Below are 13,137 nucleotides of genomic sequence, written 5' to 3' on the forward strand. Positions count from 1 at the left end.
AGGATTGATGCAATTATGTTAAACAGAGGCAGGAAGCATGGCTTTTAAAGGAATCAGCTTAAAGAAAAAAAATTCCAGTTGCATGTGCATTAAAGCTGTCAAAACTCTAAGCTAAAGATCTGCTCTTTGTGCCAGCTAAACCCCTGCGCCACTCCGGAAAGTAACTTTCTGAAGCCATGCCAAGCTCTTTGCTTGAAAATAACATCTTAATTGGTTTCTTCTAATAAAATTCAAAATGCTCTTTTGGTGATGATAATACACTCATTGTTTTATTCCTGATTAATGTTCTGGTCTCTTGGAATGTTTTGAGTATTACTGTTCAGGAGAAAGGAAAAAGCCCTTGAGCCTGAATTTATGGAGCAGCAATCTGGCTGGATGGACCAACCAAGTTGGAGGCTTTTGATGCCAGAAACATTGCTTCTATAAAGGGTGGCCTATTTAACGTCAGATTCCTAATAATACCAATGAGACTCCAATCTCTTCCTATTGACTGCATCATTAGTATATAATAATGTTTAGTTGTGAATACAGAACTAGGTCGTTTAGGGAATACATAGGGCTCTGACTGGCAACTGACACAAATTAAACTATCCAGTAATTCTTTTCAAATCAAGGGGTAATTTAAGTCATAAAGTTTTTCTTTTGCTTGAGTTTTAATAGCTAGTGTACCACTATCTGAGGGCAGACAAGTTATTTAAAAGGCTCCCAAGTATTCACCACACCATCTCCAAACTTCTGCATGCCTTATCATCCTGTTAAGTTTCTTTATTAAAAGTTGTTCAGTTCAGGCTACTGAATGGTTTGTACACACATGGACTCTAATAATGTAATGAAATTCAATAGAAAAATATCATTTGTATAATATTTATACAAACCCATTGTATGACCACTTTGCTACTATTCACTAATTCCATTAAACAAGAGATCCCTGGGTTGAGAATTATAGTCATATTGGAATTGTCTTTTTATATGTAATAGTCTCATTTAAAATAAACCGTAATCACAAATATTACTTCTACTTGACTAGATTACAAGGAAAGTCAAGCAAGACCTACCAGAGTGTTTAACCCCCCATACTCTCAGTTTCTAATTTTGTTCTTGCAGTCTTAAAATCTTTAGACCCATTGTGTTCATTATCAAATTTCAGTGATGAATGAAGTGCCAGCTTGGTGTACTTCACACAGTTTCTACAAAGTTATGTCTATTTACAAAAGAGAAAAATGTCTTTTCTAATTTAATTTTTGTGAAATGAGGATTTTGGAAAACTTAAGCACATAACTGAAGCTTATATTTCACATGCTATCATTGAGATTCTGCTCACTCTTTGGCAATTGATGCTAACTATAGTAACACTAGCAACTTGGGTTGCAAGACTTTGCTGGCTGAGAAAAAAAGGCAGGCGTAGAGAGCAAATTTAGGTATTTATCTTACTGATGCCTTTACATATTATGTGCCCCATTCACTCCCTTTACATTCCTGTTATCTGTGCTAGGGATGGATTACTTCCTTTTTGCAGGTTGCTATTCAACAAGTCACTTTGTTCTCACTATTACTAGCTGACAGAAAAATGGGAGGGAGACAGGGCTCAAATACACGAGTCACCAGCTTCTTGTCCTGGCCCTCAGCTCGCTTGCACTAAAAGCTGTCACTACGTAACTGTTACAATAATGTTTTAAGTACTAAAGTGTTCACCAAACTAATGATCCAATTATATAATTATAAATCTGTAGTTATTCATAAATGTAGAGTAGGAAATCATAAATAATGCGTTTAAAACGATACCGGGAATACAACAGCTTTTTTCTGACTTAACAGTTTTTGTTATATGAATATACAAGAGAATATACACTTCGGAAAGACTAAAACGGTATCAAAATATAATGGGTTTTTACTCATAGATGATGATGATGATGTGTGTGTGTTATGCATTTATTTTTAGTCAGATATATATCCTCTCTCCATAATTCATTCTGTCTGTTGAAAGTAAAAATCTCTAAGGAAGTAAGTTTTTCCTAAAAAAATTGAGAAGTTGCTTCTTTAGAGCTATTAATTCTAAAGGTTTTCTTTTTGCTGGAAAACAGTCTGACTCCCCTCTCTGAGGAACAGAAATCTTCTGTAAAATTAATATGCTGTAACTCCCTGGGTTTTTCTATTCCATACAGACTAGAGACTTGACGTTAGCCATTACATTATAAATAAGATTGAATGTAAGAACAGTCTTGTATTCAAAGTCTGGTACCTGATCATTTTTATCAGAAAATAGTTTTACTAAGGTAATAATTTAGAAAGTAATGAGGTAGAATATTTTATACTTTTATTATCAAGAATGTTATATTCTAGCAAGTGTTAAAATTGAGTAAGGCAAGAAAATTTAGCATTTCCAGTGGCATCAATTCAAACCAGAACATAAGATTATTTTAATGGGTTTTTCACTCTAAGGCAATACAAAATGAGCAGAGTAGACTATCCTAGGGATTGACTAAGGGGAATATGGAATCCTGATGTACACAGCACACCCAATGAGCTCTTGACTACAAGAGCAGTAACTTGGGGAAGGCAAGACAGGACCAGTATGTTCATTAGTTTGCATGAATTAGAGATAAACAAAAATATAAATTATTCTTATTTATGTATTGCCTAAATCTTTGCAAAGAGAATTGAGAAGCACTTAAAATATGGTGTTAAACAGATTTAAAGCCTGATATATAATGATCCTCAAATTATTGCTGAAAATCAGCAGTTAACTAAAAATGTAAGGCATGTTAAAGCTACAGTGTTTGTTATGCATACTTGGGGAAGAAATAGCATGAAGCAAGTTTGTTAATATTCATATTAATAGCCTTGTAGTTCTGCAGATTTTGTAATATACATTTGCAGGGTGTCTCTGACTCTATACAAGCACTGCTCATAATTAATTTTTCTCTTCTTATACCATTCTGTCTTTTAGTCCCGTCAATGTCACCGTCAAGCTGTAGCACCTTAACCAAGCGCTTTAGCCTCCATGCCAACCTACTTCATAGACATTCTATAATAAATTAAGTAATACAGACATTATTTGAAAAGTAAAAAGTGCTTTGCAGAAGTAACATATCCCTATTGAGTGCTTAAACGCAGCTCATTCCCACTGGATAAGGAGGATGGGTTGAAATGATTGTTTCTGAAAAGCACACAACTTAAAATGTAGAACATACTTGCCATCTTTTACAGCTCAGCAAATTGTTCCATGGCTAGTGCGACCCTAAAATAGCACATGGCTCAGCACTTAGTTCTGCCTTCCATGTGCCCTTCTTGCCAACACATACTCTGAGCTAGAAAATATCTTACTTTTCTGTTCCTTGCTTTTAAATGTGTTTTGCTTAACAACAGAGGTCTTCAGTAACATATAAATGAAAATGCAGTAGGCAAAGGAGTGCTGGAATTTGCCCAAAGCTCACAGCTCTATCTCCCAATGCTTTTTAACAGTAATGGAACTAAAAACCAAAGGGATAGTTCTTTTGTACCTTATTATATAAAAGATGTTTGTGAAATGAAAAAGTTAAGTGTGTCTCAATGCTATGTTTTTAATGCAATGAATGATATCCATGAGAAAGAACATCTGAATCTTTTGTTTAAGAGACAGTGCAAGGTACAGTGAATCTATGGAGAGTAAACGCTGATAAATTTGCATAGGGAAATGAGGAGAGTGAATAATTATTTTTCTATAGTTATCTATCTAAGCATCGACTTGCTCACATAAGCACAAAGGGAGATCTCACAGCAACAAAATAAACATGTTCCAGAGAGGTAATTCCTCTCATCTTCACCTTGATGAATCATAAATTAAAGGGGGAATTGGGGATGGTATAAAGAATGAATTTTATTTCATTCTCAGGCAGGTTTGATGTTCTAAGAGAAATGTAAAATTCTAGAGTGATACATTTAACATGTTAAGTTTACAGCACACCTTACTGAGAAAACATTCTTTTCCTCTGATTGTGATCTTTGCGGATCTTAAAACTAATTCTCATGGTAGCTACAGAAATGGCTGTCACAAAGGCAGTATTGATGTTAGTGATTATTATAACTAATATAAGTAAATTACCAAAACTATTTTGAAACAAAGACAACAAAAAGTAGTATACACCTAGGAAGAATGTAAAAATGTAGAACTTTGGTTCTAGATATATTTTCTAAATCGAAATTGCAAATAAAGGCTATGTAACATAGTTTTAGCAACATATATGAACAACATATCAAAATATATTATCAACATGTGAACAAATTTAAAATAAGCTATCTAGGATCATGTGCACCATCTTCATTTGATAAAGAGTTCAATTTAATTAAACATATATTTAGGCATGTCTACAGTTAATCCATAGAATAGGCCCCCCCTTTTTTTTTAATGAAACTGTGTTGGTTATATAACTAATTAACGTAACACTCAAGCTCACTCTTCTAATTTCAGAACACTAAAGCATTCCTTCTTTGCTCCCAATTGTAGGGATCTTACGCCTCTGAATGGCTTAACACGTAATATCATTTCTTGGCAATAGAATCAAGCTTATTAGAATCTGATGAAACTCACCTGGAACAGTAATTACTTTTTTAAACTGAGAAATATAGGCTCACACATTTTTCTAAAAATTTTCTAAAAGAAATTCATAGCATATCAATGTAATACATTTTATCCTAGTATTTTCAAGAGACAATCTTTGCACTACCTGAATAAAATTTCCTCCCTCCAATTTAAGCCTACTAGGGACTTTGTTTTATTTTGACTACCAGAGTCCTAAATCAATACGTGTTATAGAGGAAAATAGACGTATGAGGCTATATTTCTTTGCAATTCTTCTCATCTTCCACTGCAATTGTATTTTATAACAGTTTTTAACTTGCTGCTTTACTTCACGAATTTAGTGTGACTCTATTCTAGACTCTTACGTTTTAGGTAATGTCCAGCTCACACTGAATCCATCAATCCTTTGCTGAGTTCAGTTAAACTCTCACAAGGGGGAAGGTAGAGGCAACTTTTTTATTCACAGAACACCCCTTGAGTTTGGGTTTTTTAAAACACACATGTGTGCTTCAAAATATTTCAGTCACACTTAACTGAAACCATCATAAGGAGACTTAAAAGAAAATGCAGTAACACACATCTGAGAACTAAATACTTCTCAGTATTTAGTTCTGAGGAGATTCAATACAGCCAGTGTAAGCATCTTCCAAGATTAATGGAGAAATCAAGAACAACTGCCTTTATTTTCATTTCTTGGGCAACCACAACACAAACTATTTCAACAAATGTGCCTTGGAATGTTAATGCTACCAGAGTTCATAAAGAGGAATTTATTATTTTGAATTTATTGTCCAATAATAATTCAGCTTTTGGGCTTAGTTCATTAGTTCACCGGGGTTCTTTTATTTGTTGAAGCTGACATTAAAAAATGTTTAATAATTCATAGTCTTTCATTTATATACTGTCAATGACCTGGAAACTTTGGCAGTTTTATTACTAAAAATTCAGCACAGACAAAATGGAAAATGAGTCACAAAGTAAATAAATGAAAAAACGGGGCCAGTCATGGTGGCTCACACCTGTAATCCCAGCACTTTGGGAGGCTGTGATGGGCAGATGTTCAAGACTAGACAGGCCAATGTGGCTGAGACCAGCCAGGCCAATGTGGTGAAACTTTGTCTCTACTAAAAGTAAAAAAATTAACCAGGCATGGTGTCATGTGCCCGTAATCCCAGCTACTCAGGAGGCTGATGCAGGAGAATCGCTTGAACTTAGGAGGCGGAGGTTGCAGTAAGCCAAAATCCCGCCATTCAACTCCAGCCTGGGCGACAGAGCAAGACTCCGTCTCAAAAAAAAAAAAGAAAGAAAGAAAAGAAAAGTAAAAACAAGTAATCCTATGCAAGGCTAGTGCTTATTCATAAAATACCTATTTCTAATTCAAAACTCACACTCAGTCAGTTTTCTGTTTTTAAACCACTATCATGCATATGTAAATGTAAATGTAAACATCAGCCATGAGCTGGAAGATTGGCCAATATTAACTAAGGAAAAATTTAAACTAAAAGTATCTGTGTGAACCTTAAATTCATTTGCAAAGTTATTGGGCACCAAATGAGATTTAGACAAATTACAAAAGAAAATATCTATTAGAAGTCACAGGTCTCAACGTAGAAGATTTAAGAAGCACAAATGTAACTAATTAATAACATCAGAGGTACATTCTCCCACAGGACTGATGACCATCTGGTTGACCTTGCCCTAGATCAACAGGGAAGGCAAATCTGTAAATCACTGTTTTACAAATGTTATCACTCCATTATTTCACCACAAGAAAAAGGGATGGAACATGGATGGGAGAAGAGACTCCTTGTCCTACACACCTTAAAATTGGCTATGATGCTTATTGCACCTGAAGTAATGCAAGACTAAGTGGTTTCTTCTCAAGTTCCACCCAGAGAGAGACAGGCAGAGGACCAAGTTATAGTGATGGAAAATTCACAACAAAAGAGCCAAGAGGTAAACTAATTATGAGAGAATATAAAGGTACTTAGAAATACAAAACAAGTAATGCAAATGATCTCTGTCTGATGCAACTTGAAACTATCTGAATTTCCCCAAAACACCTTTCAGTTTCTGATTTTTTACTGGAAAACAGTAATAGAAATTTAGAAATATGAAATAAAAGTATGTCATATGTTTTTAAATATATATATTCTTAAACATATTAACCCTATACAAAGCTCTATATTTTGATGTTGAAAATAAACTACTTTGGAGGAAACATAAGAACCTACTTAGTGTGATACTCAGATAAGTCATCATTTGACTAATGAGAAACTTTAAAGAATAATAAATTTGGAACAGGCATCTCAAGGAGATACACTGTGAAATCTCCTAAGAAAACTGTATTGAACCAAGGTTTAAAATTTGTACATTTTGACAACTGTATTTGTCTGATACTTTTCCTGCATCTTGCCTATGTAGTTCATTTTAGGAACGTTTAAAATTATTGAGTTAGAAATTGTGGAATTTTATTAGATGTATTCTCACTGTTGACAAATCTCTTTTAAACTGTATTCAAAATAAGTGATTTACTATCTCTCTGATTATTTGCGCTTTCTCTCATTTCCTAAGAGTACCCGTAATACTTTTGAGAAGAACAAAATATCAGGCATTATGGAACTTTGAGATCAATAACTCATCATGTCATATTCTATATAAGTTACAAATTAAGGAAAGTCTTATTCTGCAAGAATCTGTTTTGAGTTTGAGAGCATTTAAAATATTAGGCATATATTATTTCAAATCCCATCGTTACTTCCAGTCACAGTATAGCAGAGCTGTCACTGTCTTACATAGTTCTGAAGTTTGGCTCTAAAAGATTATACTAGGTAATTTCCTTCTGTAAAATATGAATTGTAATTGCCTTTTCAAATACAGAATTGGTTCATTATCTCTGGGACATACTTTTTATTAATATTTACATTAAAAGTTTGGATTAATTTTCAATGGAAAAGAGAGCAGGTAGAGACATCCAATCTGTTAGATCACAACATCTCTATATATACTAGGAAAAATATAGAAAACAGAGAGGAAATTGGACTACTTCTTAACGCTTTTTCTTTTTTATTTGAAAAGGTATTTCATAGTTCTCAACTTGGGAGGAAACTTGTGGGCAGTCTATAAGATGCTTTAGTAATTAAGGGGCAAAAAAGGACACTTCAAAGGGTCTGTATTTCCATTCTTCACAACTTAACTGCATAGCTATGGGTTTTAAGGGGTATGCCTGGCATGGAGGCTAAGGAAGCAATTAGAAGCCCACACATTCTAAGTTCCAAATATGGCTCCTTCAGTGCTTATGATGACCTTGGGGAAAGCACTGGTGACTTAAAAAGAAAAAAAAAAACAGGACAGCCATTTGACTGATAAGTGTCAGTCATTCGTTCTGCTATTTGAAATTTGAGACAACAAAGAGTTCTGGAGACAACTTGCTATAGGAAGGTCTGAGAGTATGTTATTTATCAAATGAAAGAAAATATATTTGCAATGACACTAAAGTTTATGCAGACAGAGTTGAAAGAAGTAATAAAAATATAAATGACTGATTGCCAGGATGGTGTTCCTCATCCATGTCTTACTCCATCTGTCCAATTAGTATGGGTTACTTGACTAACCAAAATCATTCATCTGTAAGTCCTTTGAACTATATACATTAAAGCTCATACAAACCATTTCCTCAGAAGACCTTGCACCTTTTATGTATGTGAAAATTTGAAATCACACCCATTTCCCTAAGCTTCTGAGGACATTTGTATACAACAACAATCAAAAGCATATTTCCAATTATTATTTTAGATCCTTTTCAATTAATTAGGGGACTATGCCAATCTCAGGAAATCCTCGTGGAAAAAGAAGAAACACCATTAGAACAACACATGGAGCAACCGGTTTTGAGACTAATGCCCAAAAAATTAATTGGGAGAATTTTTTAGTAATTAAACTTGCATAGCTCTTTCTGCTGCTGAGGATTAGCATAAAGGGGCCACTTCTTAACATTACCAGGTGAATAGTAAGATCAAAGATGCTAGGCTTTGAGCTTGCCCGTCTCCCCCATGAGTACACAGGCAAGCACAGAAGAATTGTTTCACAAAAAGCAGCATATACTACAAGCATTTTCAAAAATATTGCCTCAAATCCAGCAGAGGGTTTTTGTCTATTAACCAGTCATTTAAAATAGCCATTGTCCTCCAAAAAACAGCCCAGTAAATATTTTTAAAATTAATATCCAGTAATATTTTATACTCTTCATGAATTTTTGAATCGGATAAGGAAGAAAACAAAATTTAAAATAACATTTTTCCCAGAGTGTTTATCAAATCTCTTACCATCAAATGTTAAGTAAACTCTTGCTTGGGGCTGGGAAGATCCTTTTACACAGATAGAACAAATAAATACTCCAACCAACACGCAAATTGCTCGGAATGCCATTTCTTCAGATATGCAAGTTAATATCCAAGGGAAAATACCTTTAAGAGAGAGATAACAAGCTCGTTATATCTCATTTCACATTTTAGGAGTAGGAAAAAAACGGTAATCTACACAAAACACCCCATTCACAAAAGAGCCACCTGAACTTTTACAGTAATGCAAACAGTAGGAGGTGCTGTGTCTTTGCTTCTCAGATGTGAAAATGTGGATTTAATTCATTTGTGTCTGGAAGTCGGCGACAAGAGAAACTTTCATCTTTGAGCAAAATGATGCTACCATCGAAACAGAACAACGCAGTGAGAAAAGCATTGATACCTGAAGTAAAGCCCAGTATTTTAACAGATCTTCCCTCCAGAAATCCATTACATTAAAAAGACTTGAACAGAATTGTTCTAATAGACTATAACTGGATGAGAACTCTTTCCCCCCACTAGCATAACAGCAGTAGCAAAATCCCAAATGAACATTCATGTGGACTTACTCACTTCCATAGTCATTAGCTCTTTTAGAGTAATTGTCTCTGAAATGGTGTTTTCATACATAAATCTATGTGTGCTCAATCCTTGAGCACTAATGTCACTGGAATCAGTTATCTGCCATTTTATCCAGATGACCAGCAGGCAGCTGTTAAATGATGCAGATGAGGTAACCATGGACTTGTGCCAAATTCAAACCAATGACCTAGGTGAGCAATCCAGTGAGCCATGTATCCACTGATGCATATTTTAAATAAATCAACCAGAAAGTGGGCTGTCAAAATACCCAAAGATAAATCAGAGACAAGTGTCACTGCTTGAAACGATATATATATAATTGATACATGCTATTAACTAATATCTGAACCCGAAGGAAGGTGAGATAATGTTTTTCCATAAATCTAAGGGAGCTCTAGTGGCCACATCAAGTAAAATAAACTCAGGACCATAAAAGAAATGCAATCCTTTTGCTTCTACCACAATTATACGATAAAATGACCCAAGAGTCCAATAAAGAAATTTATTTTTACAGGTTACAACAAGTCATTATTTGACTTTTCAAATTAAAATTTCATCGACAAAATTATTAACTTCTTGGTAAGTGCCACTAGTAATTGAAAAAGCTTCATTAATACAGAATAAAAAGAATTAAATGGAATATGCTATTTTAAAGAAAAATTGTAAGTAGATTTCCTAGGTGGTGCATATGTTACGAGAGTTAGAAATGAAATTGTACGTTTCTTTTACCACACAGATGGAGGAAACTCTAGAGATGTTTGTGTTGGTAATTTTCAAAAGAAACAGTTTCTTCCTGCTTCCACAACCTCTTCACCCTGTCATCCCTAAATTAACTTAGAAGGAAACTGATTTTATGGGTGACTTTCCCTTAATAATTTGTCCCTTGGTTCTGTTGACTTTATAGTTAAAGCCAAAAGAAAAAAGCTATTAATATGCCTAACCTTTGTATGTTTACTGAGCAAGCTGATATTATTAACACATCTTTTTTTCTTTCTTTCTTTCTTTTTTCATATTGGCATCTTAACCTATCTGTTTCTCCCAAAAGGACATATATCACCAATTGCAAAGAATAATACTGGGGATACAATGGCAGATGAAACGAAGGTGGTCTACAGGGCAATTTGATTTACATCCTACCTAGTGATAAGGAGTGGGAGACTGAAAGCCAAGTTCTTAAATATGCCCCCGCCTCCCTAACAGTATCGTACAACTTCTTCCCTTTAACTCAGACACAGACGTTCCTCTTGTTTTCAGTTCTGCTGATCGGAAGCTAATAACACATAAGAAAATAATTCTCTAATATCCTCTGGAGCAATTTTGCCTTGAAAGGCAATGTAACACTCAACTTTAAACTCTCCGCAGGTGTCACAGCCTAAAGAAACAACTAGAGCAGGGCTCTCAGCAAGGGGAAAGCTTCCCTGACAAACCGCGTGTGCTCTTAAGAAAACGTCCAGGCTTGAGCACAGCAATGTATTAAAAGTCAATATACAGGCCCAAAAAGTTATATTTTTGCTAAATTTGTAATGCGTAAAATGGCCAGTTCAGCTTACCGAGGTTGGAAGAAATCAGCACGGAAAAGTCATCAATTTGCTACCGGGGTTGGATCCGCTTGCGTCTCCAGTCCTTTTCCCAGACGCCCTTAATTTCCAACACGTCCCAACGGTGAAATTCTTTCTTCCCGGTCCCCTGAGTTTCTTTGTAAAGGAATCTCAGCGCTCTAGAGCCGCGGCACCCGGAGCCCTTCTCCGCGTCGCTCAATCAAGCACCTCAGAGTGAATGGAAAGTGGCCGGCCGCGGTGGGCGAGCGCTCTTGGTGTCCGATTACAGCGCCGCAGCGCGCGGCTCCCGCTGCCCCAGCGCGCCGCCCAGCAGGCTCTCATCACCGCCGCGCAGCCCCGGCCGCACTCCGCCGGCCGCGAGGCCCCACCCCGAGAGCGTCGGCCAGAGCGTGGCAGGGAGCCGCGGGGGCGGGCCGGGCGGGGCCGACCCTTAGAACCCGCCGCCGGCCAGACGCAGGAATGCGCGGCCGCAGGCTGGAGCCCGAGCCCGGCAGCTCTGCTCCTTTCTCAGTCCGCGGCAGAGTGAGCAACTTGCACGGTGCGCTCCACGGTTTTTGTTGCCGGCGGCTCTTGGAAGACACTCAGACTTTGCCTGGCCGTAAATATCAAAGCGCAAGGCAGTTGTGGTTTTTTTATTTTTTATTTTTAAATTTTTGCCAGGGAAGGATCACTGCATCCTTTTAAGGCAAAGAGATGCCTTTTTAAAAGGGCGTGAGTTTTGTTCTTATTCTGCCGCGTAGCGTATTTCTTTCCTTTTTTTTTTTTTTTTTTTTTTTTTGAGACAGACTCTTGCTCTGTCGCCCAGGCTGGAGTGCGGTGGTGCGATCCCGGCTCACTGCAACCTCCGCCTCACCAGTTCAAGAGACTCTCCTGCCTTAGCCTCCTGGGTAGCTGGTATTACAGGCGCGCGCCACACCACGCCCACCTAATGTTTTGTATTTTGAGTAGAGACGGGTTTCACCATGTTGGCCAGGATGGTGTCTATCTCCTGACCTCGTGATCCGCCCGCCTCGGCCTCCCAAAGTGCTGAGATTACAGGCGTGAACCACCGTCCCTGGTCTTTGCCATGTATTTTCGAAAACAGGTCAAGATAAATGACAATCTTGTTGCACAAGTTTATCCTCGTAATGGGTATTGTTTCCTATTGAGTTTCCTTTAATGCCCTGAAGGCAGTAATTCTGTTGACCCCTCCACATTGACTCATATCCAGTACGTTCCCCTCCACGATACTCCCAAACATAATTACAAGAAGAAATTATTTCACAGTTCTGTGTTGAAAGGCTGTTTGAGTTATGCCAACAGATAGCCATAACTACACATGTACAGAAATATATCAGAGGTATATTTCCAGCATTACTTTCAGGTACACTCGTTAAACTCTGGAACCGACTTTGATGTTTAAGTGAAAATTGCTTCTCCGGACCACAATAAACTAGATGTTTAAACATCGGGAGAAATGAGCTTTGATCGCCGTAAAACAAGCAGGCACTTGCTTAAAATCACTGTGTTCACAGCCCAGCAGATGTCACTCTACAGAAGGAACGCAGAGTGTAATTTCTCTCTTATACCTGACAATTTTCTTCACATAATGAAAGAGAATCACTAAATTCTTATAAACTGTGTCATAGAAAACACCTCTGAGGGTGCAAAATCATTGCTCAGTGGGAAAGTTGAATGAAATCTCAGGTGGGAGGAAGAGGTGAGTGAGACATAGCTTTCCTGTGTCTCTTGTGTTCAGTAAACATAAACGTGTCTCAGACTCATGCTGCATTGTCAAGAAATGAAGGGATCAAATCAATGCAAATTTAAGAGTTCAAAAATTCTATTCCCGGGCTAATACTATCTTCAAACTTCAAAAATTTAATATAGTAACAGTTAAAATTATTTTTTGTGATGATGTGAGAAGATCCTTGACATAAATTTGTAATAAGGAATTTAACCTCCCAAAAATCTGACAGTATTAAAATCCAGATGTCCATATAAACAAGCACTATGTGTGCTTCTCTGAAACACTTCTGAAACTGAAAGAGAACCAGGTTATATATTCTCCACTATTATCCTTCTACTGGTATCTCTGTCGGCATTTATATATTAAGGA

The 13,137-nt window shown here is 36.7% G+C and overlaps 1 protein-coding gene across 1 annotated transcript in view; it reads right to left on the reverse strand.

Annotated features, from left to right (window-relative positions):
• SEMA3C (semaphorin 3C) overlaps positions 1-11,257 on the reverse strand; it is a 178,204-nt gene extending 166,947 nt beyond the window's left edge. The window contains exons 1-2 of the mRNA XM_064375020.1: positions 11,031-11,257; positions 8,884-9,024 (exon numbers count right to left, since the gene is read on the reverse strand). Coding sequence (XP_064231090.1) covers positions 8,884-8,986 — 103 coding nt within the window. The 5' untranslated portion in view covers positions 8,987-9,024; positions 11,031-11,257. The remainder of the gene's footprint in view (positions 1-8,883; positions 9,025-11,030) is intronic.
• Positions 11,258-13,137: the final 1,880 nt, after the last annotated feature.

This window comes from Aotus nancymaae, unplaced genomic scaffold (genome assembly GCF_030222135.1).
Source record: "Aotus nancymaae isolate 86718 unplaced genomic scaffold, 86718_ANA_hifiasm-v0.15.2.pri h1tg000002l, whole genome shotgun sequence".
Lineage (NCBI taxonomy): Eukaryota > Metazoa > Chordata > Mammalia > Primates > Aotidae > Aotus > Aotus nancymaae.